Source organism: Scaptodrosophila lebanonensis, unplaced genomic scaffold, assembly GCF_003285725.1.
Source record: "Scaptodrosophila lebanonensis strain 11010-0011.00,11010-0021.00 unplaced genomic scaffold, SlebRS2 tig00001412-arrow-pilon, whole genome shotgun sequence".
In the NCBI taxonomy this organism is placed as follows: Eukaryota; Metazoa; Arthropoda; class Insecta; order Diptera; family Drosophilidae; genus Scaptodrosophila; species Scaptodrosophila lebanonensis.
This window is the reverse complement of record NW_022060739.1, coordinates 10,809,708-10,831,957: the sequence shown is the minus strand read 5'-3', so window position 1 is coordinate 10,831,957 and position 22,250 is coordinate 10,809,708. Positions and strand designations below refer to the sequence as shown.

General features: G+C 40.7%; 3 protein-coding genes across 5 annotated transcripts in view; all 3 read left to right on the top strand.

The window, feature by feature from the left end:
- Positions 1-10,574, top strand: part of LOC115631822 (fez family zinc finger protein erm) — a 32,296-nt gene extending 21,722 nt beyond the window's left edge. Inside the window, exons 1-2 of one of the 2 annotated variants that reach the window (XM_030528661.1) lie at positions 5,761-5,843; positions 8,269-10,574. In XM_030528661.1, coding sequence (XP_030384521.1) covers positions 5,832-5,843; positions 8,269-10,326 — 2,070 coding nt within the window. In that variant the 5' untranslated portion in view covers positions 5,761-5,831 and the 3' untranslated portion in view covers positions 10,327-10,574. Of the gene's footprint in view, positions 1-5,760; positions 5,844-8,268 lie in introns of those variants that run through there. The other variant, XM_030528662.1, reaches the window with a different exon arrangement.
- Positions 10,575-19,305: 8,731 nt separating this feature from the next.
- On the top strand, positions 19,306-20,306 carry LOC115631879 (protein lifeguard 3). Of its 2 annotated transcripts, none has more exons than XM_030528729.1 (2): positions 19,306-19,445; positions 19,517-20,306. In XM_030528729.1, exons 1-2 carry the CDS (start codon positions 19,353-19,355, stop codon positions 20,117-20,119), a joined length of 696 nt encoding a protein of 231 aa, XP_030384589.1. In that variant the 5' UTR covers positions 19,306-19,352; the 3' UTR covers positions 20,120-20,306. The 2 variants fall into 2 exon arrangements, with proteins under 2 accessions (XP_030384589.1, XP_030384587.1); XM_030528727.1 differs by having other exon boundaries at positions 19,511-20,306.
- Positions 20,307-20,742: 436 nt separating this feature from the next.
- Positions 20,743-21,229, top strand: LOC115631914. Its single transcript, XM_030528765.1, has one exon. It carries the CDS (start codon positions 20,815-20,817, stop codon positions 21,136-21,138), a length of 324 nt encoding a protein of 107 aa, XP_030384625.1. The 5' UTR covers positions 20,743-20,814; the 3' UTR covers positions 21,139-21,229.
- Positions 21,230-22,250: the final 1,021 nt, after the last annotated feature.

Sequence of the window (22,250 nt, the reverse complement as noted above, 5' to 3'; positions counted from 1 at the left end):
TTTAGATATATATTTAGACAGATCTGGAGTCTCTCTGGAGCCTATGTTCTCCAATAAAACAGAGTATCAGACTAAGTCTTTCATTGCAGTGCCTTGTGCTTATTCGTTTTTGGAAAACTTTAGTTTCTTAGGACTACCGATAGTTCGAGTATATGTTGGGTGCATTAAGAGAAACTCCAGAGACAAGCATAACGACAAGGATAACTTCATATTCTGTGATGCTTCTTAGAGAAAAATAAGAAATTAAAACCAATTAATCTTCGAAACATTAAATAATGGAATTGTATTTGAAACTCCTTTGGTTTAATCAAGACAGCCCAGGAGTTAAGTTTCAGTAGAATAGCTTTCAAATGAAAACAGAATGGATTGAACATATAAATATAATTGATTATTTGAATATAGATCTACCAACCCGAACTAAGTAGGCCTTTTCATTGAAAGCATTTCATATGAAGCTAATTGTTGAGTTTAAATATGCAGTAAACTATTTTTCAGAAACTAATTTTCATTTAAAAATATATTTTTTGAATTACGATACGATATTTTCTTTCTTTCACATACACTTTTAAGGGCAACTCCAAAAATTTTAAAGTAGATATCTCGTATATAGACAGTGGAAAACAAAAACGTTAAAGAGATCGTTCAATATACGGATAAATATAGGATCTGCAATAATTAAAAACCCATTTTAAAGTATTTTGGAAAGTTTATGTATTTAAGCAATATTATATTCTTATTATATTCCAAGCGAAGCGTACAAAGGGCCTTCATAGGCAGTGGAATATAAAATTGAATCGTTGAAGAAATCGCCTTAAAACAACAAATTTTTTTTATAGTACTTTGGAAACATTCAGTATTTAAGTAAGATAAGTAGATAAAAGTAGTTAAGTAGATAAAAATGGACCATAGAGCCAATTATACACTCAAGCATGACACTTGAAGTCTAATCGAAGTGCATATGTATGCATACATATTTACAGTAGTGCTGTATGTATATGCACACTATATGAAGAAAAGGCCAACTAACGAGAACACAAGCTCTGGCATTGCTTTAATGGGCCTGGACAGGGCCATTTAGTTGCTCGTACATAGACATAAGAGCGCATACATACTTACATATATACTCGTACACATAAATATGCATATAGACATGCATATGTTGTTGTCATATGTACATACGAGTATTTGCCTTGAACCTTACACTAATGCGCTTTAAATACTAAACGCAGTGCTTGTCACTCATCATCAGCAGCATTATCATGATGATGATGATGGTGATGATGTAGATGATAAGGCTGAGGTTGATGATCATTAGCTGGCCACATGGCGAAAAGCACACAGAAATGTGCAATCTGCATTTAGTTAAATAAATATAAACAAACACACATACATACTCGTAGTACGAGTAGAAAACGGCAACAAAAGCAGTGAAATGTTAAAAAATGACGAGTCCATTTGCAACAACAAACTGGACATTCAAAGAGCAAAAAGCCCTAAACTAACAAACAAAAACAAAAACAAGAGCAGAAAGCAAAACAACTCTCCAAAAAAGCTGCCCCGAACCGACAGTCGGGGTCTGGTTGGGAAAAATTCAATGATGTCTATGGATGGATGGATGGATGGATGGATGGATGGATGGATGGATGGATGGACTGCCGGCTGCCTCTGCACAAAAGCCGTGTCAACATGCCGAAGTGCACTGTGCACACACACACACACACACACACATACAGAGTAGGTCTATATACATACAACAACAAGAACAACAAGAAGAAGAGTATGCTAACTGCAAATGCAGAGCAGCGAACGGTAAATATACACATAGAGGGCCGGCAGACAGCAGAAGCTGGAGGAGAAGGAAGGGGGAGAAGGCAGAGTAAAGCTTAAAAATGCTGCAAAATGTGCAAAAATAAAATATTAAAAGCGTGCAAAAGTGCAAATGGTATAGCTAGACAGAGAGAAAGAGAGAGAGAGAGAGAGAGCGATAAAGAGACGAAAAGGGAGTGAGTGTTAGATAGAGGGAGATGGGGAGAACTCGCGAGCAGGACCACAGTCCGCGCTCGTCCTTTTTGTTGTACATGTGCTTTTTGCAACGCATTTTTTTATGTTTTTTATTTACAATTTTTAATGAGTTGCAAAATGGTTGCGGCGCTTTTTTAGTTCGTTGCTGAAGTGCGGCAAAGAATTAGTTTTTTTTTCCACCCCTTGTTTGTTTGTGGTCATTATTTATGCAGGCGGTGCTAGAAAGGTCTGCAATATCTACATATATAATTATGAAATAAAAAAAAATTGCAAATTGACGTCAAATATAATTCATTTTAAATACTCAGAACTTATATGGTTGTAGGTGGTCCTCATATAAATGTTGAAAATAAATAATTAATTGAATTATGTTAAGCTTTGAGGATGATTTTTGAAGCGTTTGAACAACATTAAAAACAGTAAGGTAGAACTGTATGCCTATCTGTAACAAATTACATAATGAAGACGGAATAATAATGATTTCAAATATACATATGTTATGAATGAGAATTGATTTCAAATACTTGTATTCTCTAAGATTCTCTATTAATCCTCTCTAAAGAATGTTTTGCGTTGTACAAGACGCGATACTTTAAAGAAAAATACGTTCACCGATTAATGTTTCCAAAATTAAATAAATCGTCAATAAAATTAAATAATATTGTGCGAAAAATTTAAGCATATGTCTACATAATAATAGAACAGCATGTGGCTTGGGAATAGGGGCATTAAATCGAGCTATTTAATCTTCAATTAACCAAAAATATTGTACTATTATATGTTATGAATCAAATAATATACGCTACTGTTTTCTAAATATAAGTTGATCACTTTTTGAAATAAAAAATACATTAATATAACAGATGACTACATTTGTCACTAAATAAGCATTCTTATTAATGTTGCAGAATAATTCTGTATTACTGCAGGGTTTTAACTTTCCTAGCTCGATAAAAGCAGCATTGCAATGGCCAAGCTGTTAAAAATAAACACTTTTGGCTGAATAATTATGGTATTGGTTCTACGTATGTTCTGAGTAGAAATTGTTCAGCCCATCCACAACTGCAGCTACAAGTTGACTGACGTCAGTTATTTATTCCCAATCGTTTGCATAATAATGCATCAAAATGGCGGCAGCGTTGCTGTTATCGTCCTTCCCTAAAGGGTTGTCCTTTTCGATGTAAAAACTGCTCAACTGCAGCGCCAGCGCCAGTGCCAGTGCCAGTGTTGCCAGTGTCGATTGCACAGCCACGACCAGGACCCGCGCGCCCTCCAAAGGACCGTCTGCGTCTGCCTTTTTGTTGCCCAACGACGACGCAAACAAACTGAAGAAAAGCTGCCGACGCGCCGAGTGATATCATCAAAATGAATATAAGATTATATTTGCCGAGGCATAGAAAGGCACGGTGAAGGGGCACTATGAAGGACTGAAGAATGCAAAATGGGATGAAGAGAGCGTAGACGTAGACGAGATGAAGAGCTCTGCCGCCTGGCTGGCTGGCTGGCTAGAGGTGAGCAAACAAAGACGCTGATAGAATGAAATGCCAAACGACAATTGAAAGGCATAACAAAAGGCCAGAACGAGGATGAGCAGTGAAAGGGGTGAGGAAAGCAGAGCAGCCAACTATACTTAAAAAAAAAAGTATAGAAAGTCGCCCTTAAAATACTTACAACTGAAGGCAACTAGCCCTACTTTTGAGCAATTTCTCTAAAACAAGTGCTGGTTTTCATAATATTAAGAGAACTTTACACTGGAATTGTTAAAAATTACTCTAAAAGTCAGATTTAATTTCTTGATGGTGCAAATGTATTTTCATTTAAATCTTGATTTACTTTTTTGTTGTTTAATTTATTTATGATTAAATATTTTTGCGAAATCGACTAAATTACAATTTTCAGTTTCGTATAACGAGATCGAATTCAGAAACGGGAATGCTTAATGCTGCTTTACCGCCTGCTTTGTGAATTTTAATGACTAACCTGCATTATTCGAATTCTTTTATAAAAAGTCCTTGGCCCAAACCACAGCTCAATAATAAATTAGGAACCCATTTGGTAATGAAGTCCCATATTCTACAATAATTATTTTCGAATATAAATATTTGAATATTTGTAGTTTAGTGCGAGCTTGTAAATAAAAACACGCACAATGGCGGAAAATCCACTTGAGAAATATAAATAAATGTCAAAAAAATAGTTTCTGATCTTCAGAAAGAAATTTAGAAATTGGAAATCCGTAGTGAAGAATATTATTTTCCATAAACTTGAAATTATCGATAATAGGTATATGAAAATTTTTAATATTTAGATTAATGCAGGGATTGCCTTAAAATGCTTTTAAAGTGTAAAATCCATGGTGTTTATTTCCTTTTTAAGGTTAATATGTCTTAACGATCGAAATTGTGACTACTTTAGATGAGAGTTTTAAGTTTTAGGGCGCTTTGCTATAAACTGAAAAATGTGTTTTTCCAAGTGTAATGCAAGAGTCAACGCAGTTGAGTGGGCGCCGCCATCACCGCTACCGTTACCATTACCGTTACTGCAAAAAGGTGCATGGCAAGGCTGTTAGCTGGCAGGCTAGAGGCATTGCCATTTTGCTTTTTGGTGCGCCCATCTTCGGCTTCTCATGGGCAGCTGCAGGCGATACACACACACACACATACGCACACACACACAAATTCTCACATGGAGACAAATCAAGTGTGAACAAAATACGGCCAAGTTTTGGTCGCCACTTGAGCGCCCAATCCGGCTCCCTTTGGCTCCCTGGTCTGAAGAGGTGTGCCTACGAGAGTTGCTTTGTTATTGTTGTTGGCACATTTTACCTAAGGCAACAAAAACAACAACAACAAGAACGCCACTCAGCAATGACTTGGAGTTCGCCTTTACTCACTTATTTGTCTCTATGTACGAGTATGTATGTAAATAGGTAGATAGGTGGATAGGTACGAGTACGTGCGTACATAAATATTTTAGGGGCGGGCTCTTCTCTCGCTCTTCTGTCTATAATAATTCCAATTCGACATTTTGTGTTTCATTCATAATGCAGTGAGTGAGACGCGTCTCCGCACTCGCTCTCTGCCTCTGCCTCTGCTTCTGCTTCTGTTCCTGCTACTGCTAGTCCTGTGGCCTTTTGCTGCTCAGTGAGGACAGCACAGGACAGGACAGGCCCATCCAACATGAACACGAACGTCATTATGATGTTGGCGTAGTCCTTTTGCCTGTTATTCCTGTTGCTTGCTATCTCTTTCACAATCGCACAGAACCCAAATGGCCCAGCAGCAGCGAACACACACACTTAAGGGTTGTTTTTAGCTGCCCCTCGCACAGGCGCACACACACAGAAACACACATACACACACACACACACACACAGAGACACTTTGCTCAGTTCACAGGCACAGCCAGTGAGTGAGTCCAGTACCTTTTTCATATTTCTTAAGCCCACACACAACCGTGCTTGCCATCATTCCGCTTCGGTCGCTGATCCTGTGTGGAACGCTCTGTCCTGTCCGTGTGCTGTGCGCGCTCTAACAACAGGAAGAAGAGAAGAAAAGAATAGAATCGAATCACATATATAGAACATTCAATAGAGTTACGTCTTTTTGGCGAAACCCTCAACTAACTGCCAAAGTGCTGCGACAAGTGAACACATTTGACAACAAATCGAAAACAGTTTCTGCATAAAAGTGTGTGAGCTCCTTAGCTTTATTCAAAAACATTCTACAAGTGCGTGTCCTTCAGTTGTTCGATCGGGCGCCTAGTGCTATATAGCAAACAAATTGGATACGAATAGGCAGTGCCTAAATATGGTTTACTTTGTACGTATTACAGACAATTTATTCAGTTATTTATAGCTTAGTGCAATCACAATTTATTAAAATAAGTTTTGAACAAATTAAATGTGCAATTACGAGTATGCCGACGGCAACGATTTCTCGCAACGATTTGAACCGAAACTTGCTTAAGAACGTCTTATCTAAGATAGATTTCTGTATAAACAAACAAATTAGCAGCATTTTTGTAAAACAACAAACATTGATAACTAAAAAGTAAGCAGACAACAATATAAGTTTATGAAGCAAATATTACTCACGAATAGGTGTGTCGAAATAAATTAAATATTTGCAAAGCTACAATAGAAATAACCCAATGAGTAACCTCACTTATTTTTGAGAATAGTCCTAATTTCTTTTTAATATTTTAGATTCATATATACAGTACATACCACCTATATCCAAAGTATTATCTGATATTTGCTTTAAAGTTCAAAGTTTTAAGCTTGCGAGCCTTAGCTTGTTTTCTGAAAACAGCTTAGTAGTAAGTTCTTCAAAGACATGCAAAAGTTCTGATGGTACAGATATTTTTGATGAATATATATGTAAATCTAAAGATTTGGCAACATTATTTTTAAAATTTGAAATAACTTAGACATAGGCTTTGTGTTAATTTTGTAAGTATTAAAAGACATGATAAGTTAATTAAATATAATTACCATAGCAATGAAAAGAAATCGGCTATATCTGCTATACAAGTATTCGGAATTAATGAAGAAACAAGCGACACTTTTTGCAAAACTAAACCTCAAAAATGAAAGACTAATTTGAATCTTCCGAACAACAATTTGTCATTTCTAAGCAAACTATATCTAACTTCCGTAGATCGGAAATTTTAAAAATTATTAAAGAAGTTCTGGATTCTACATTGTCTTCAGTTGATATCAGAAGTGTAACAGCCAAAGTTTCAGTTTTCTCGTATAGCTAATAAGCACAACTAGACATTCAAAGGCTGTCAAGTGGACACTTGAAGACCAGCACACACACACACATACACACACACACACATAAAAGTGTAGCTCTCGAACTTGTTAAGCCCAGTAATACTTGTACATACGGTTTTAATAAAGGGCCCTGGACTATGTGCGGAGAAAGTTTCGTTCAAGGGCTAAACTTAATAAAATTAACCAACACTTTAGGCGTCAAACTAAAACCCTGTGTGTGTGTGTGTGTGGAAGAGACCGCCATTGCCAAGCTACTTACTGAGGCGTCAAATCAAGTTAATTAAAAACGGCAGCACAAGCAGGGCAGCCGCCTTGTAAGGAGAGAGGCTGAAGTCTCAGAACGGATGTCGCACATTAGGAACACTTGAGGAAGCACGCATGTACTTATATACATACATACATATATACATATATATAAATATACGCATGCATATATGGTTCAAAGATTTTACACTTGCAGCCAAGTGTAAAAAATTTAATGACTTGCGTGACGTTTCGCGTTTTTGCGCCAAAAAAAAAAGAGTTGATTGTTGTTATGATTGATGCAATGATTTTTGGCAATACTCGTATGCTCGTAGGGCTCCATTGTGCAGGTTAAGTGAAGTGTGCGGATTGGGAAATTGGGAAAGGGTTATGGCATGCATATTTTAATACAATATGAAGCTGCTTTTTCGTAGCAATGCCACAAAGAATTTGCATTGTTTTTCGATGCGGTTTTGTTTTAATTGTTCGCGCACAACCCGCTGACTGGGCAGCCACAAACGGAACTCTGATCCTGCCACGGATGTCCTGCCGGCGGGAACGCGCAACTGCCATTCGCTGGCGGGCCTGCGGTTGCGATTCTGTTTGCGTTTGCTTTTTGGGGCGTGTTCTGAGTGCGACGCGCTGCGTTTGTTTGTGCCACATTAGTTGCGCATGAGCGGACGCAGCAAGCGGCTATATATTCGCCAATGATTGCAAACAATGAGGCGTATGCTATATATTAATTGATAACCCGTTGCTTATTTATGCAAATACAAAGACTAACCGGCGATCATAGCACATATTGCATGTGAAAGCGATTGATGTTGTGGAAAAATAATAGAAAAACTTCTTAAAACGACATTACATTGTAAAACCCAAACGTATTCTGTGCTAAGATTTAGAAAAACTGAAATATATATTGTGTTGCAGGAAAGCTGAGGGAACACTTTACTGCAGTTATCAATGTCATCTTGAAGTATATTCACTAAAGAAAACATTGTTGTTTCATAGATGATTCTATTTGATTTCCTGAGTTAGTCTAAACGGGAATGTTTAGGAAGTAACTTACAAACATTTTTGAACTATTGTTGTTATTCCTCAAAAGTTCGGCAGTTTCGGATTAGTCTAGTCTAGTTGGATTGTCAATAACTTAGTTACTTTTTCACAACTATCCATAGAAATCCCCAACTAAATAGCTGCCTTTTCTTTTACTTCCTTTGCAGAGTCCGCGTGGCATGCAACCGTGTAGTCCAGCGGGTGTTATTGCAATGATGCCGCCATCCAAGAGCCCCATTATGGAAACCGCAGCCGACAGCAATCAGGCCAATAGCCATGCCAACACAATGACCACAAATGTGACAGCCACCACAACAACAACGTCCAGTGAGCCGAAAGCTAGCAATGCACGGGCGTGTCCTTTGAAATTTTCAATCGCTAAAATTATGGAGCCAGACAATAGAGCTATAGCGGCAACAACAACTACAGCAACAACAACAACAGCAGCAGTGGCAACAAGTTTTGTGGAGGAGTCCGAAGATAATGCCGATGATAATATTGATGCTGATTCGGAGCGCTCCTGCAGCCCCATTGAGGTGGCCAGCGATGTGGTCGAGGTAACTGTCGATGTCAACTACGATTCGGCCTTTAAGAAATATGTGCCCGGCTCGAGCAATGCGCAGAATGCTGTGAACGCCGCTGCCTCTGCCTCCACCACCACCTCCGCCTCAGCCTCTGCGGTGCAACAGTTCGTCAGCACTCGCCATCAGGAGCTGCTCTCGCAATACCCGCTGCTCTATTACGCCCCCAATCAGCTGATGTGTGCCGCTGCCGCTGCGCAGTATGCGGCGCTCACAGCCCAGCAACAGACTCTGGCCAGTGCGGCGCATCTGAGCAGCTTCACCGCCTCCCTGAATGCCAGTCTCCACACCCAGACGGCGCTGCGCCGCAACTTGGCCGCTGTGGCGCCGGGCCATTCGCTGGCAGCTGCTGCAGCCGCCGCCGCAGCCGCTCAGAGCCACCATCCACCGCTGCAGGCAACGCTGGAGAAGTCGCCCATCGGTCAACGCTTGCAGCGCGAGAGCTATGTGGGTCAGCATGCCAGCTTGAAGCGCAAGCGGTCGCCTGCTTCTGCGAGCAACAGTGCTGTTCATGGCGTGGTGACCCCTCCGCCTGCCGCCTCTGCCCTGACTGGCAGCTCCAATGCACGCTCCCGCTCCCGCTCCGTTTCGCCGCACTCGCTGGACGACAGCAGTCCCGGCTCGGCCAATGGGGGCAAGCCCAAGACCTTTAGCTGCCTGGAGTGCGGCAAAGTCTTCAATGCTCACTACAATCTGACGCGTCACATGCCCGTGCACACGGGTGCTCGGCCGTTTGTGTGCAAGGTGTGCGGCAAGGGATTCCGCCAGGCCTCGACGCTGTGTCGCCACAAGATCATACACACCTCGGAGAAGCCGCACAAGTGCCAGACTTGTGGCAAGGCCTTCAATCGCTCCTCCACGCTCAACACCCACGCACGCATCCATGCTGGCTACAAGCCCTTCGTTTGCGAGTACTGTGGCAAGGGCTTCCACCAGAAGGGCAACTACAAGAACCACAAGCTGACCCACAGCGGCGAAAAGGCCTACAAGTGCAACATCTGCAACAAGGCCTTCCACCAGATCTACAATCTAACCTTCCACATGCACACGCACAACGACAAAAAGCCCTACACCTGCCGTGTCTGCGCCAAGGGCTTCTGCCGCAACTTCGATCTCAAGAAGCATATGCGCAAGCTCCACGAACTGGGCGGCGTGGGCCTGGACGATGACCTGGCACCGGCCTACGAGCGCAGGCGGGAGTACACGCGGCGGGAGCCGCTCTCATCACATTCCCCCAGAAGTTATAGCCATGCCAGTCAGCTGACGCCCGACTCCTCCGCCGGCAGTCTGTCGCCGCCCATCAACGTAACCACGCCCCCTCTCTCCAGTGGCGAGGCCAGCAATTCTGGCTGGCACAAGAGCGGCCACTACCAGACCTTGGGCAGTGCGGCTCCACCCTCCTCCGCAGGACATTTTCATCATCTGCAAGCGGCGCCCGCGAGCGCCTTGCACGGTGACTATTCGGCCAGCTCGGCCTTTCTACATTTGGCCAATGCTGCTCACCATCCACTAGGCCAGCCGCAGCAACATCAGCACCACCAACAGCAGCAGCAGCAGCAGCAACAACAACAGCAGCAACGTCTGTCCGCTGCTGCAGCCGTCTCGGCCATGGAAAACGTGCCCTTCATAGCCAAAGTGTTTTGACAGCGATACTATGCCGATAGCTTGGGCAGCAATGGGCTCGTGACGGCGGCCATCACATCGACAACAACAACGACAACTAGCAGGGCTACGACGGTGTCGCCGGTTGCCGGCTGCCGCAACACGCTGCTCATCGATTGACTGCAATTTGTGGCAGCCACGGCGGCTGCCAACTCAGCCGGTCCAGAGTCGCAATTCGAAGCGAAATCGGAGACGGGCCCGCCGGCACCTTTGGGCTCCCCCGAGCTTAGCTGCACCACCTTGGGCTCGGCGGTGCGTGCGCTCAATGGACTCTTCTAGGTCTCGGTCATCCACATCCCACCAAAAGGTTTCACCATTAATATGTGCAATATTTCACCCACAAGAGTACTTTTGCTTAACCACCCAAAGACATTTTGGGGTTCCTACTTAGGCAACAAGGATAAAATCGATAATCGAGCGTTTATAATTCTATGGATGTTTAGTGGAGCTTCTTGATATCTTAAAATATGGTTTTAATTTCTTAAAGGCCTCCTCGAAAAAGTAACATTCATGCTACTTATCTTGGAATATTTATGTTTTATAAAATGTGTAAATGTTCACAAAGATCCCTCTTATGTAGCACATGCTTTGCTATATCCGTCGATATAGAATTGCATAAGCTGAGACTATCGACTTATCGATCTTATCAACCCTTCAACCACCCGCTTAGTCATATCACTTAACCTAAATAATAACCTTAAATAACTTGCGTGTGATTCTCAAAAAGCGAATTTATCTGCATATACGATAATTCTCATCTATTTGTAAATCTTTGTTTTAAAACTGTATATATTATTAGGCCTTGTTCCATGTATGCTATTCACTAGATGTTGGTTTAATCAGATCTATATTTATAACTGTAGCTAAGCATAAATGTATGTGTAAATCTCATAGCTGGCGTATTTATAACGATTATATAATGGAACACCGTAGTTAGTGCTAAATGTTCGGCCCCGCAGTCCTGCATGTGCGCCATAAACATATACTATACTTATTTACAGTATATGTATGTATCTTTTAGTGTTAAACGTGAACGCATCGAGAATTGTGTGTTTGTGTTTCAAGAAATCGAAGGGATTTACAAAAAACTCAAATCATATCTAGCTCGTACAGCTAGCTGGTAGTCTAATTCAAGACAAATTTTGAAAATGCATCATTGAAATTGTTTAGCACTTAAGTGATATTATTGATAATGTTTAAGCAATAAATCAATTCTTCAATTATAGTTGCAATCAAGTGTGTACTCATATTTTGGGATGGAAACGCTTTTCAGGAAGCTGAGGAAGCTGACACAACTCAGCTCAACAATCTGAATATATTTAAACAAACCAATCGCCGATTTTGTGATGATTATGGTTTCAGAAAACTTTAGCTGATGGCGAAGAAATAATCTGTAATAAGTCTTTTCTACGGCGCTGCTAAATACCATCAATCGTCGAGAAAGTGTTAAATAGAAATTTGACAAACTATTTGAATATTAACAACAAATCTGAAGATCTTAAAATGTGGTCAATATATCTAATGTTAAAATGCGAAGATTCCAACAGAAAGTAGTGGGGCCAATTTTCAAAGCTCTTGTTAGCAAGTTTTTGATTTAAAAGAATCATATATAAATAAACAGTCATTGAAACTGAGTTGGGACTGCATTTACACAGAGCTTTACAAATGTGATAAAATTATGTTTAAAACGGTTGAAATGTTTTCTGTCTCTCTAGCCATAATTCTATTTTGAAGAACTTATGTCTAGACTTAAAGCGGTATGACTAATTAATCAAAACAATGGCAACATATACGTATACATATTTTGTTTGTTTCTTTATAACGGAGAATCCTCCGACTTCGCCCATTCCTTCCTGACTCTTGGTGGTGTCTACTCATATGCAAATAACTGAGCAACTCAGTTAGGGACGCCCATGGCAGGAGCTGCAATTTAAAAATGCAAATGGATGCGTCGTTTTCTAATGAAAACAATTATTGCTGCATTACGTAAGAGGTGCTTTAATGGGCTCTAAACCGTCAGCACTTAAGCGAGCTTCAGCCAAGAAAACGACAGCATATTTGCAACTTAATTAGTGGCAAGCATACAGAGTTGGTGGCAGCATGCGAGTGGGAAGAACCATGCGGAGAGCACACTTGGTGACTGTCCACTCAGAACAGAGCAGCGCCTGGAATTTGCATATCGCTTTGATCTGCTTGGAAAAGGCGGCACAAATGTGAATGGATGGGTGGGTGGATGAATGGTTGGTAAGTTCGTGTTCCCACTTAAGGTTGCTCATAAAAATGCAACTGAAGCTCTGCCAAAGAAGGCCTAAAAACTTACCTCGAAAAGTGCAGCCGCAGCAGCCAAAGAATTCTGTGCGCTTCAATTAGTAGAGCAGAAAAGACAGGCATTCGCATTCGTATTCGCATGTGTTGCCACTTCAGTTGACATTTTCTCTCTCTCTCTCTCTCTCTCTCTCTCTCTCTGTCTCTCTCTCTGTGACTCTCATCATCGAGCGCATATGAATAATTCAAACGAAATCAAATCAAAATGGAACGCAAAAGCGAAATCAAACAGCAATGCTTTATGCAAATATGCAGTACTCTGTACCCACATGCGGGGCTCGGCATATGCTGAAGCACACCGCCCACTGGCAGATGCCGGCATCGGCTCATCCACTGCCGTCTCCCCCGCTACCCCGCTACCCCTCTACCCACTGGTGTTGACAGTTTTGCTCGAGCAGAAGAGATCAACTCGTCATGCAAAAATGAAAAGCTTGTGCCCAATATTTCATTCCCTTCTCATTTTTGTATACTCTGCAAGAACGGGTCTGCTTGCTGCACAAATCAACAATAAATCTCAGCAAAAAGGTGTACTTATTGTATTTAATTAGTTATGCGTCGGTAATAAATACAAATTGTGCGAAATAAATGTCAGTAAGCACGCAGTCATACAAGTATGTATGTATAACAGTTCATGTTATTTGATTCTCTTAAAACGTATGCTATGCAGCTCTCTTGCATGCATAGTATAACAGTTTTATAACATGCCCACTTATAACTGTGTACGAACGAGTTGAAGCGCCCCGTCAAAAAAAAAGAGAGTGCGTAAGAGAGCGGTTGTTGGGCGCATAGGGATCTGTGAGCAACAGATTTCTCTTGAAAGTTTGCTAGACAGAGGAGAAAGCAATGAAGAAGCCACTTTTTTTTATGACTCCTATAAAACTGCATATTTGTACAATAAATATTAAGATAGAGTATTCCAGAATCGGTTATGGGCTACATTACCATTCTACTCGTAGTTGTTGTTGTTGTATTTTTTGGGATGACTTTTGACACCGCCTCGCGGCATCGCTTTTGAACCCACATGAATGCGAACGATGATTTCTATCACTTGGCATTACAATAATGAAGTCCAACCCCCCATTGTTGCGGCAGCTAAGCGTGAGAGCCTGAATGGTTCTTCACTTGTTGTCATGTCCGCTGAATTGGATGCCGATTCCTTTTGATGTTTGCCTTACGCACGCCCAACCGACCAGTTGAGTGGCTGTGGCCCGCCGTGTCCTGACAGTGCCTCCGACTTCCACTTCCACTTCCATTACCACTTCGCATTCCGTTCTGTTCTGTTCTGTTCTGTTGACACAAAACTGACTGACTTATTTGGCTAATTGAAGCCCATGGTGTATGCATATAGCACTTCTATTCCAACTACCCATTCATTCATTGCTGATTTGCAGCGATAATTCGGTCCCTGCTCTACGATTCGCTTATGCGTGACAACAAGTCGTCACTCAATAAAGCGTTTCTTTTTCACAAGTGCTCCGCCGATGGCATTAATTAGGCTAATTAATCTCATTGATACGCGTTAATGAAAGTTAGTCGCGAATTGGTGTTAAGTGTTAAACGTGCAATCAGTTATTGGGTTCATGGCTTGGCGTTGAAATCTTTTTTTGGCTGCAATAAAAAGCAACTACAGTTTTTAATGATTATTATTAGTTCTGCTGCCTTGAAATTAGAAGTATTTCTAAAGCTTCGACTCGATAAATAGAGCAGCAAAAGTTACCTTTTTGGAATGGTATTAAAAAGTTTCCTATAAACGATGTGTGTCTAAGTATTGCATTGAAAAATATTAGAGATATAAATAAAGAAAACGTGGTATTTGCAGCCTCTTAAGCAATTTTTTAAGTATAATAATAATTTTAGAGCTTAAGCCTCAAAGCAAGAATATGATTCTGAGAAAAAGTATTGCAATTTTAAGAAACACTTTATATAGATTTGATGCCGGCCTATATACAAATCATGCCAATTCTTAGACAATAAGTTTCTAATTATTACTCATACTATGAATGACTTTTTGATTTAAAAAAAACGTGATTTGATTTCGGACTTTTAGAGCGTGACTTGCCTTTTCACTTTTCTGAGTAGCGTTTCAGTTGCTTACGAAAAGTTTTTAACGTTTTTGAGGCGTTAATGAAATACCATTAGGCCTTAAATAAAGCATACTTTTCGGAGTCGAGAGGGAGCGTGAGAGAAAAGTACAAATATTCTTCATCAGCATGATGAGACAATCGTGGACATGGCCGTCCGCCTGACTGTCTGGATGGATGAACGTCTAAATTTCGGAATGTGTTAATTCCACATTGAATACGCTTTGTATGTAGACTCTCCTAATCCCAAAGCAACACGAGTTTTATTTAGTTTTTCTTCAGCTAAGTTAACAAACTTGTTATATAAAGAAAATGCCGCATTAGTTACACCATCGACTGAAGCCCATTGTCCTGGCTTTCCAGTTCAACGCCAGCAGCAGGCCTGCTATTTTCGCCTCACATATCGTACATACCTCATTCTCTGGTTATACAATGAACAGATATTATTGGACATTTAGTCAATGGGGGCACAGGGCCTTATACATAAATAAATATCAAATACGAGTACATTGTGTTTTTCTTATTATTAACCATACTCGTTTATGTCCACAAATTGTTTATGGCAGATAAACAATTCAGTTGGCGCCATATTTACGGCCAAGTTGTCTGCCATTTTTGCATATCAATAACTCTTATCGCGCGCAATCTGTGCCACGTCGACACAATAGTGGAAAAATAGAAATAAAAAATACAATATCGACAGCTCGAGCACGAAACAATAACAACAACAACAACGAGAAGAACAAGAACAAGGACAAAAAAGTGTCTCATTCAGCGAGGATGGTTAAACACTTTACGCTTACAAATTATAATCCAATTCCATTGTTTAACATGAACCGCAACAAGAGCGAGATGGAAGAAAGATTGGAAGAAATATTGCATGCGCTTATCACCTACACCCCGAGGGCAATGGCAACAATGGCCAGCATCCAGCAGATAGAAAGTCGAGGACAAGCCCCGCCAACCCCTCGCACAGTCGCACAGTCGAGCGTAAATTGCAGCGTAATCTCTTCCGGATATGATTACGTTCTTAAGTGATCTCAGACAGCTGAACGCTTCTGAACGGTGCTGAACTGTGATTTTATTCTTCTTGCCACATTGTTTGGCCCCGTTAGCGCGGCATCGGCTTAATGCTGCCGCACTTTGCGCGCTTGTGACCTATCAGCTTTGTATCTGAGCATCTGAGCATCTGAGTGCTCGTACAAGTATGTGGGTATCTATCTAGCTGTTGGCAGCGCAATATGCTGTGATTATAATTTTTTAAAAAGCTAAAGCTGCATTTTCTTTTCAATTATACATTGCACGAGCCTTGGAGTGGTGCGTTCGTAGCAAAAGAACGTCTTAGGTTATGGGTAAGTGTATCTTTTGGTGTCCCAACAATGCCGACGCGAACACTTAACGCTGCGGGATGGGCACAATCGGCAGCGCAGGCGTTGACAGGCTCGAGCGGCATATTGTCAACTTGTTGTCTGTAATTGTGCCGTTAATTGTGAGGTGACGACCCTTCACCTATGTACGCTGCAATAGATGGCATTATGTCATGTGTATGAGTGTGTCTGTGTGTGTGTGTGTGTGTGTGTCATTAAAACCGGCTTTTATAGTTCCGTTTGGCAACGCCTGCCTGCTAACAATCCGACAGTGCACGGCAACAAAATAAGGATGTAAAATATTTCCCCAGAGTTATTTGTAGGCTGGGGAGGGGGAAAGGGAGGAGAGGCCTGGTGGAAAATATAAGTATATATGCATACAAATCCAACAACATATATTGGTAGCTAGACCTTGCTGAGCTCTTCTTCTTCTGCTTCTGAAAACAGTTGATATTCTTTCAAAGATTTGTTGCATGTTCTGAATGCGCGCAGCTAGAAGGTGTATATACAACTATATTATATTATGAATATTCCCAGCGATAAACTATATAAATATTAACCTAATTAACTTTATAAAACTTATTTCCAAGATAAATATAAGCCTTTAAATGATTGATAAAAACAAGTTTGCTCTGGCTATACTTGTATATACAAATATATTTTATTTCTTTTAAGTTACAAATACAAAAATAAAATAATATTTTCAATATATCGCACATCACAAGTTTTCCTTCTCTGTTTCCATAACCTCACTATACGCTTATACTTGTATAATTAAAAATTAATATCAAAAAGCGGAAGTTGTGAAGCGTTTAAAAGAAATAGAAACAGATTTATCGCCAAACAAGTTGAACCGAAATGTTTTAAAGTTTGATATTCTTCAGAAGATGTTCAGATGCTTAAGCAGAAAGTTGACTATATTCTGCATATATTTATATATATTCTGTATATAACAACTTCCTGCTATCTGAATGGCTTCACAATTTCCGGCGAGTGTAGCAGCACGCATGAGAACGAGAAAGTTGACTATATTCTGCATATATATATATATTCTGTATATAACATCTTCCTGCTATCTGAAGAACGCATGAGAAGGCCCGTTGGAATGAATGTTGTTGAATGGCGGGCGCAGAGCTTAAGCGTCTTTTTACCACAGAAAAGTACGGCAAGTGAAACTAATTAATGGAATGCGACAGCAAAACAACGCGCAATGTTGCAAAAGGCCGACCAACCAAATACTATATGTACTCTCTATATATATGCAGGAGTATATTCGTTCGTTTGCCACACTCGTGCACTTCATTTTAATGAAGACGCGCATCAATGCCTACAAATATGCAATACTTTTTTGTAAGAACACAAAAGCCATCTCTGTTTATATGTACATGGGTACTAAGTATGTATGTGTGTGTGTGTGTGAGGAATCAGAAAATAGAATGCCGGGTCACGTTATGAGTATTTACAACATATATTCATAGCTTGTGAAGCAGCACAAACGGGCAGCGGGGCGACGTTTTTGTCTGCGACCTGTGCTCAGGTGTGAATAAGCGTGTAAGAAGTTGCCATAAAGCCTCTCGCCAGTGACAACTATGATCTGACACGACAATGGCCACAAAGCAATGGCGACGACTCCGCCTGGGTCTGGGCCCGGGCCCGGGCCCGGGTCTGGGCTTCGGCTGCATTGGAGTCCGCTGAACCGCACTAATTGAGCCGCGTTACGTCGAGTTGAATGCTTTTGAATGTGGTTGCCAAGCGGCAGGCCATCCATACATTGTCATCATTTGAATCTAGCCGAGCGGGTTGCTCGACAACACTGGACGTGTGAAATCCGCCAAATGCTGGCCACAGCTGCATTCATAATTATTCAGACTATGTCCTTCCCATATACTAAGTATAATTGTGTAACTACATGAGTTTATTATTATCTTTACACACATGTAGGCCAGTTAACAAATTTCAGTTCTACAACTGACGAAAAAAGAACTAAACCCCTCCATAATGGCACGAAAAAAGATCAAATTAAGATCGGCCAGTCTTACAAAACGAGCCGCTAAGCGACAGAAATTGACATTTGCGAAGCACCTCTGCGGAATTTTGGTGGTATGGCATAAGATATAGCTTTGATCTCGTTGGGTTTATCTCGCAGCTTTAGATAATCGTCTCCTGCTCCACAGTGGCGACGTTGGTGTTGTATGAAGACGCTGGCATTTGGCTGCTGAGGCACCGCTGGATCCTTTTCTTGTTCCTGGCGGGCAACATAGTGGTTTGGCTTGTATTGGTTGTCTGGCCAAAGCTGTCAGGCATACTGCCCTTTAGTCGCATGTGCGCCATATCTAGAAGCTTCTGTGCAGCCAATCTTTCGGAAGGGTATTCACCCGTTTACGTGCTGAACGCCCTGCTCACAACGTCTGCTGTCATTTCGATTTTGGCAACATTCGCCGCCTTTGCGCCCTACGATGTTACCAGATGTGGTCGCTCCTTTGGCTTTATATTGATTGGGTTTCTCATAATAAATGCTGTGGGAATTCTCATGCCATATCGCCCCATGATGTGGATAATAGCTTCTGCTGGCATTATTGTATTCGCTCTGATGCTCGTTCTCGACTTACAACTGCTGGTTGGCAATAATTGGAATTACTCGATTGCGGACTCTGCTATTGCCGCGCTCGGCGTCTACATCGATATTATGGCAATGTTTCAAACTATTTTGGCATTTTGTGGTCTGATTGAAGATTGAAATCAATACAATATATCAATACTCTACAAATATTGATACAATATCAACACAATATATCAATATTTGAAGAGTATTTAAACTGCATGCTGGCAGTGCTGTTGCAGCTTAAGAACAGCATTGCCAACAACCAGCAAAGATTCGGACTTACAAAGATATTATTGGAGATTGAGAAATTAAAACAACAATTAAAAGTAAAATATGTAGTAAATGCGATAAAGAGTTTGTATATGCTGCTTCTTTTATTTACATATTGCCTCAATGCAATGGGATTGAGGTTAGAATGCGGAAAAGTGTCAACTGTACAGTTGAAATGCAACACAACTGAGTTTAAGAGTATATAGCCGAATAGCTCTCCAAGTTCCAAAGTCGAGCTCTTCATTCAGTGTGTCTAACACATGTAGGCTTCAGCTTTGATGTCATATTTATTTACATTCCTACACAAAAATATACATTCGCACAAAATACAAGTGCAGGACTCGACAGCAACCAGTTGGAACAATGCCGCGCCGTGAACGAGATAACTTCGGAGAGGAATGGGACGATGATTACACCAGGCGGGCTTTCATCACGAAAGTCCTATCAATAGTAGGCGTAAGTTAAGGCAGCTTCCTTTATGTAGTATTACGATCTTGTTTAATCACCACTGTAACTTTCAGCTTCAGTTGGCTTTCACGGCAGCCGTTGTGGCTGTTTTCACGTTGGTGGAGCCAGCCCAAAATTTTCTGATTAAGTATTTTTGGTTGGTTTTCGTATGTATGGGGGTTATGTTTATAACTATGATTGCGTTGGTCTGTTGCATTAAGGTTGCTAGATCCGTCCCCTGTAACTATATACTGCTCATCATATTCACCATTGCTAGTGCGATTGTTACATCGTATACGGCCTTACGATTTGCTCCGATTCAGGTGCTGACGGCATTGGGCGCGACTATCGTTGTGGTGATCTTTTTGGGCTTATTCGCTGCCTTTGCGCCCTGTGATTTTACAGGCTGTGGCTTACTCATATGTGTCCTTGTGATGGGATTATTTGTAATGTGCATAGTTGGAATTTTTGTTAGGACCCGCACTATGATGTGGATCATAGCTGTCGCTGGAGTTATAATATTCTCTCTGGTACTCATTTTCGACTTACAACTCATGATAGGCGGTAAGCATAAGAATCAATATTCGGAAGAAGACTATGTTATTGCCGCGCTCAGCATTTATGTGGATATTATTATGTTGTTTCAATATATCCTGGAGATAATCGGCTTGATTGATGGATGACAAACGATACCAAATCGTGATGTGTTCGAGTCAAATAAAACAAGTTAAATAAATAGCAAAAAAAATTTAGTTAAGAAAGAATACCAATTCAAGCAGGGAAAGATAAAGCTTTCAAAACTTAATAAATCAAGATCCATTTCCAGCAGTATTAAGATGAGAATCAATATGTGCCTGAATAAAAAATGCTTTAGGGAGAAAACTTATAAACACCTACATAAAATATAATTAGAATTTCGAACATTAATACCATTCATTATTTGAGATCTTCAGGTGAAGATTAAAATTGATAGAACCAGATCAATGTTCAAACAATAAACTTTCTGTTTTCGAAGGCGAAAGTAGGATCGATATTAAGATTTAGTAGAGGCTTAAATATAATTAATCAGTTGATTTAAAATTAGATGAGAAGTGTTCCAGATGACTAAATTGGATCTGAAGTCTTATTGGAAGCTTACATACTATCATCTTTTAAAAGATATATATTAAAATTGATTAAATTAAAGAATTAAAGACCAGTTGCTTAAAAGTTAAAGTTCTTTATTCTCGACCAAGCACTGTACTCGTAAAATTAACTTTTACTTCAAGTTTAAACACAATCGCCTTAGAGATTTAGACTTCAGTTTGAGATATGAGCGTGAACATTTCACATCAGATTAAAAAATAGACTATATATTTGTAAATTGAAGAACTTAGCGATGTGTGAGGTACAGAAGCTGCTCGACGAACTCTGTCAGACCTTCACGAAGTTCAAGGAGATGAGGCGGACCGAGATGATCAATGTGTTGAATCAGGTGCGGTGCTGCGAGTGCGGCCACAAGATGCGTCTACAGAATGCCAGGCATCTACGAGGTGCGTCGCTGACAATAAAGCTGGTGCTGAGCTGCTTCAGTTTTCTGCTGCTGCTGGCCCTCTATATGGTGTATGTGGCCCGGCGTTATAATCATGTGCGGACCTACGGCAGCAGTGCCTGTGTCTCAACCTTCTTCTACACCTACACGGATTGTGATGTGTTCTTTTAGTGCCGATTGATCTGCCATATTTATATTTATATTTTGTATTAAATACGACTGTTGCGACTGAGACAGTCTGTCTGTGTGTAGCTTGCTTTAACCGCACGGCTGTTGTTTACTGCTCTCCACAGCTCTGCCACCCACCCCCACAGATACACATGCATGTGGCATGCCACCCTTTTATCGGTCATGCCCAGTGCGAACGGTGTGCGTCATTATGACGTTTCTGGGTCCCCTGGTCGCCTGGTCTGGCCTGGTCAGGATAGGGCGTGACTGGCATTGGCAGCTTATTGAAAATATTTCATGCGCAACTTTTTGTCTTGCTCTATGATTGGGCGCTGCCATAAATTATTCATAAACGCGTATGTGTGTGTGTGTGTGTTTGTCTGAGTGAGAGAGGGCAACAATATAAAGACAATTTCGTCCGATAAACATACATACATATGTACCCACTAGCTTAGTTCGAATGTATGTAATACAAGGAAGCTAGCTTTTACCGTTTGGGCAATGCGTTGTGATCGCCAATCATCTAATAAAAACAAGTGGAGAAGCTAGAGTCGGGTGTCCCGTCTATGAAATACTCTGCACATATTTTACATACATTTTACCCTTTGGGTACAGGTTATAATAAAACAGGCTATAATAAATAAAGTTCTAAGAGCGCACATGTCTATGAGCGTCAGATATTGCATTTATGACTATAACCATTAATCGTAATTTTTGTAATTGTGCAAAAACCGCAGTCGTCTCGACTTGCCAATTATTTATTAAGTATAACTGTGTCTTTCATGCTTAATTGCTCTCTTGCTTTTCTGATTGATCTAACTGCGCTCTCTTGATCCTTTGCTCAAGTTGGGGCGCTCGACCAACGAAACTCCAACTTGTTGGTATGAATTCATATAACAGATTCAACACATAAATGTAGGCATGTTAGCAATCTGTTATACAACACATTCGGCAAGTTCTGTAAATTGAGTTTTTTCTTTCTGTTATGTTATGGTGACATTTTGTCTGCTAATTTAAAGGCCACTGTGGGTGAGGCATATTTATACGTGAACATACATATATAAATAAATACAAATATAAATCACTGCATACTTACATTTACATGCAGGTTAATT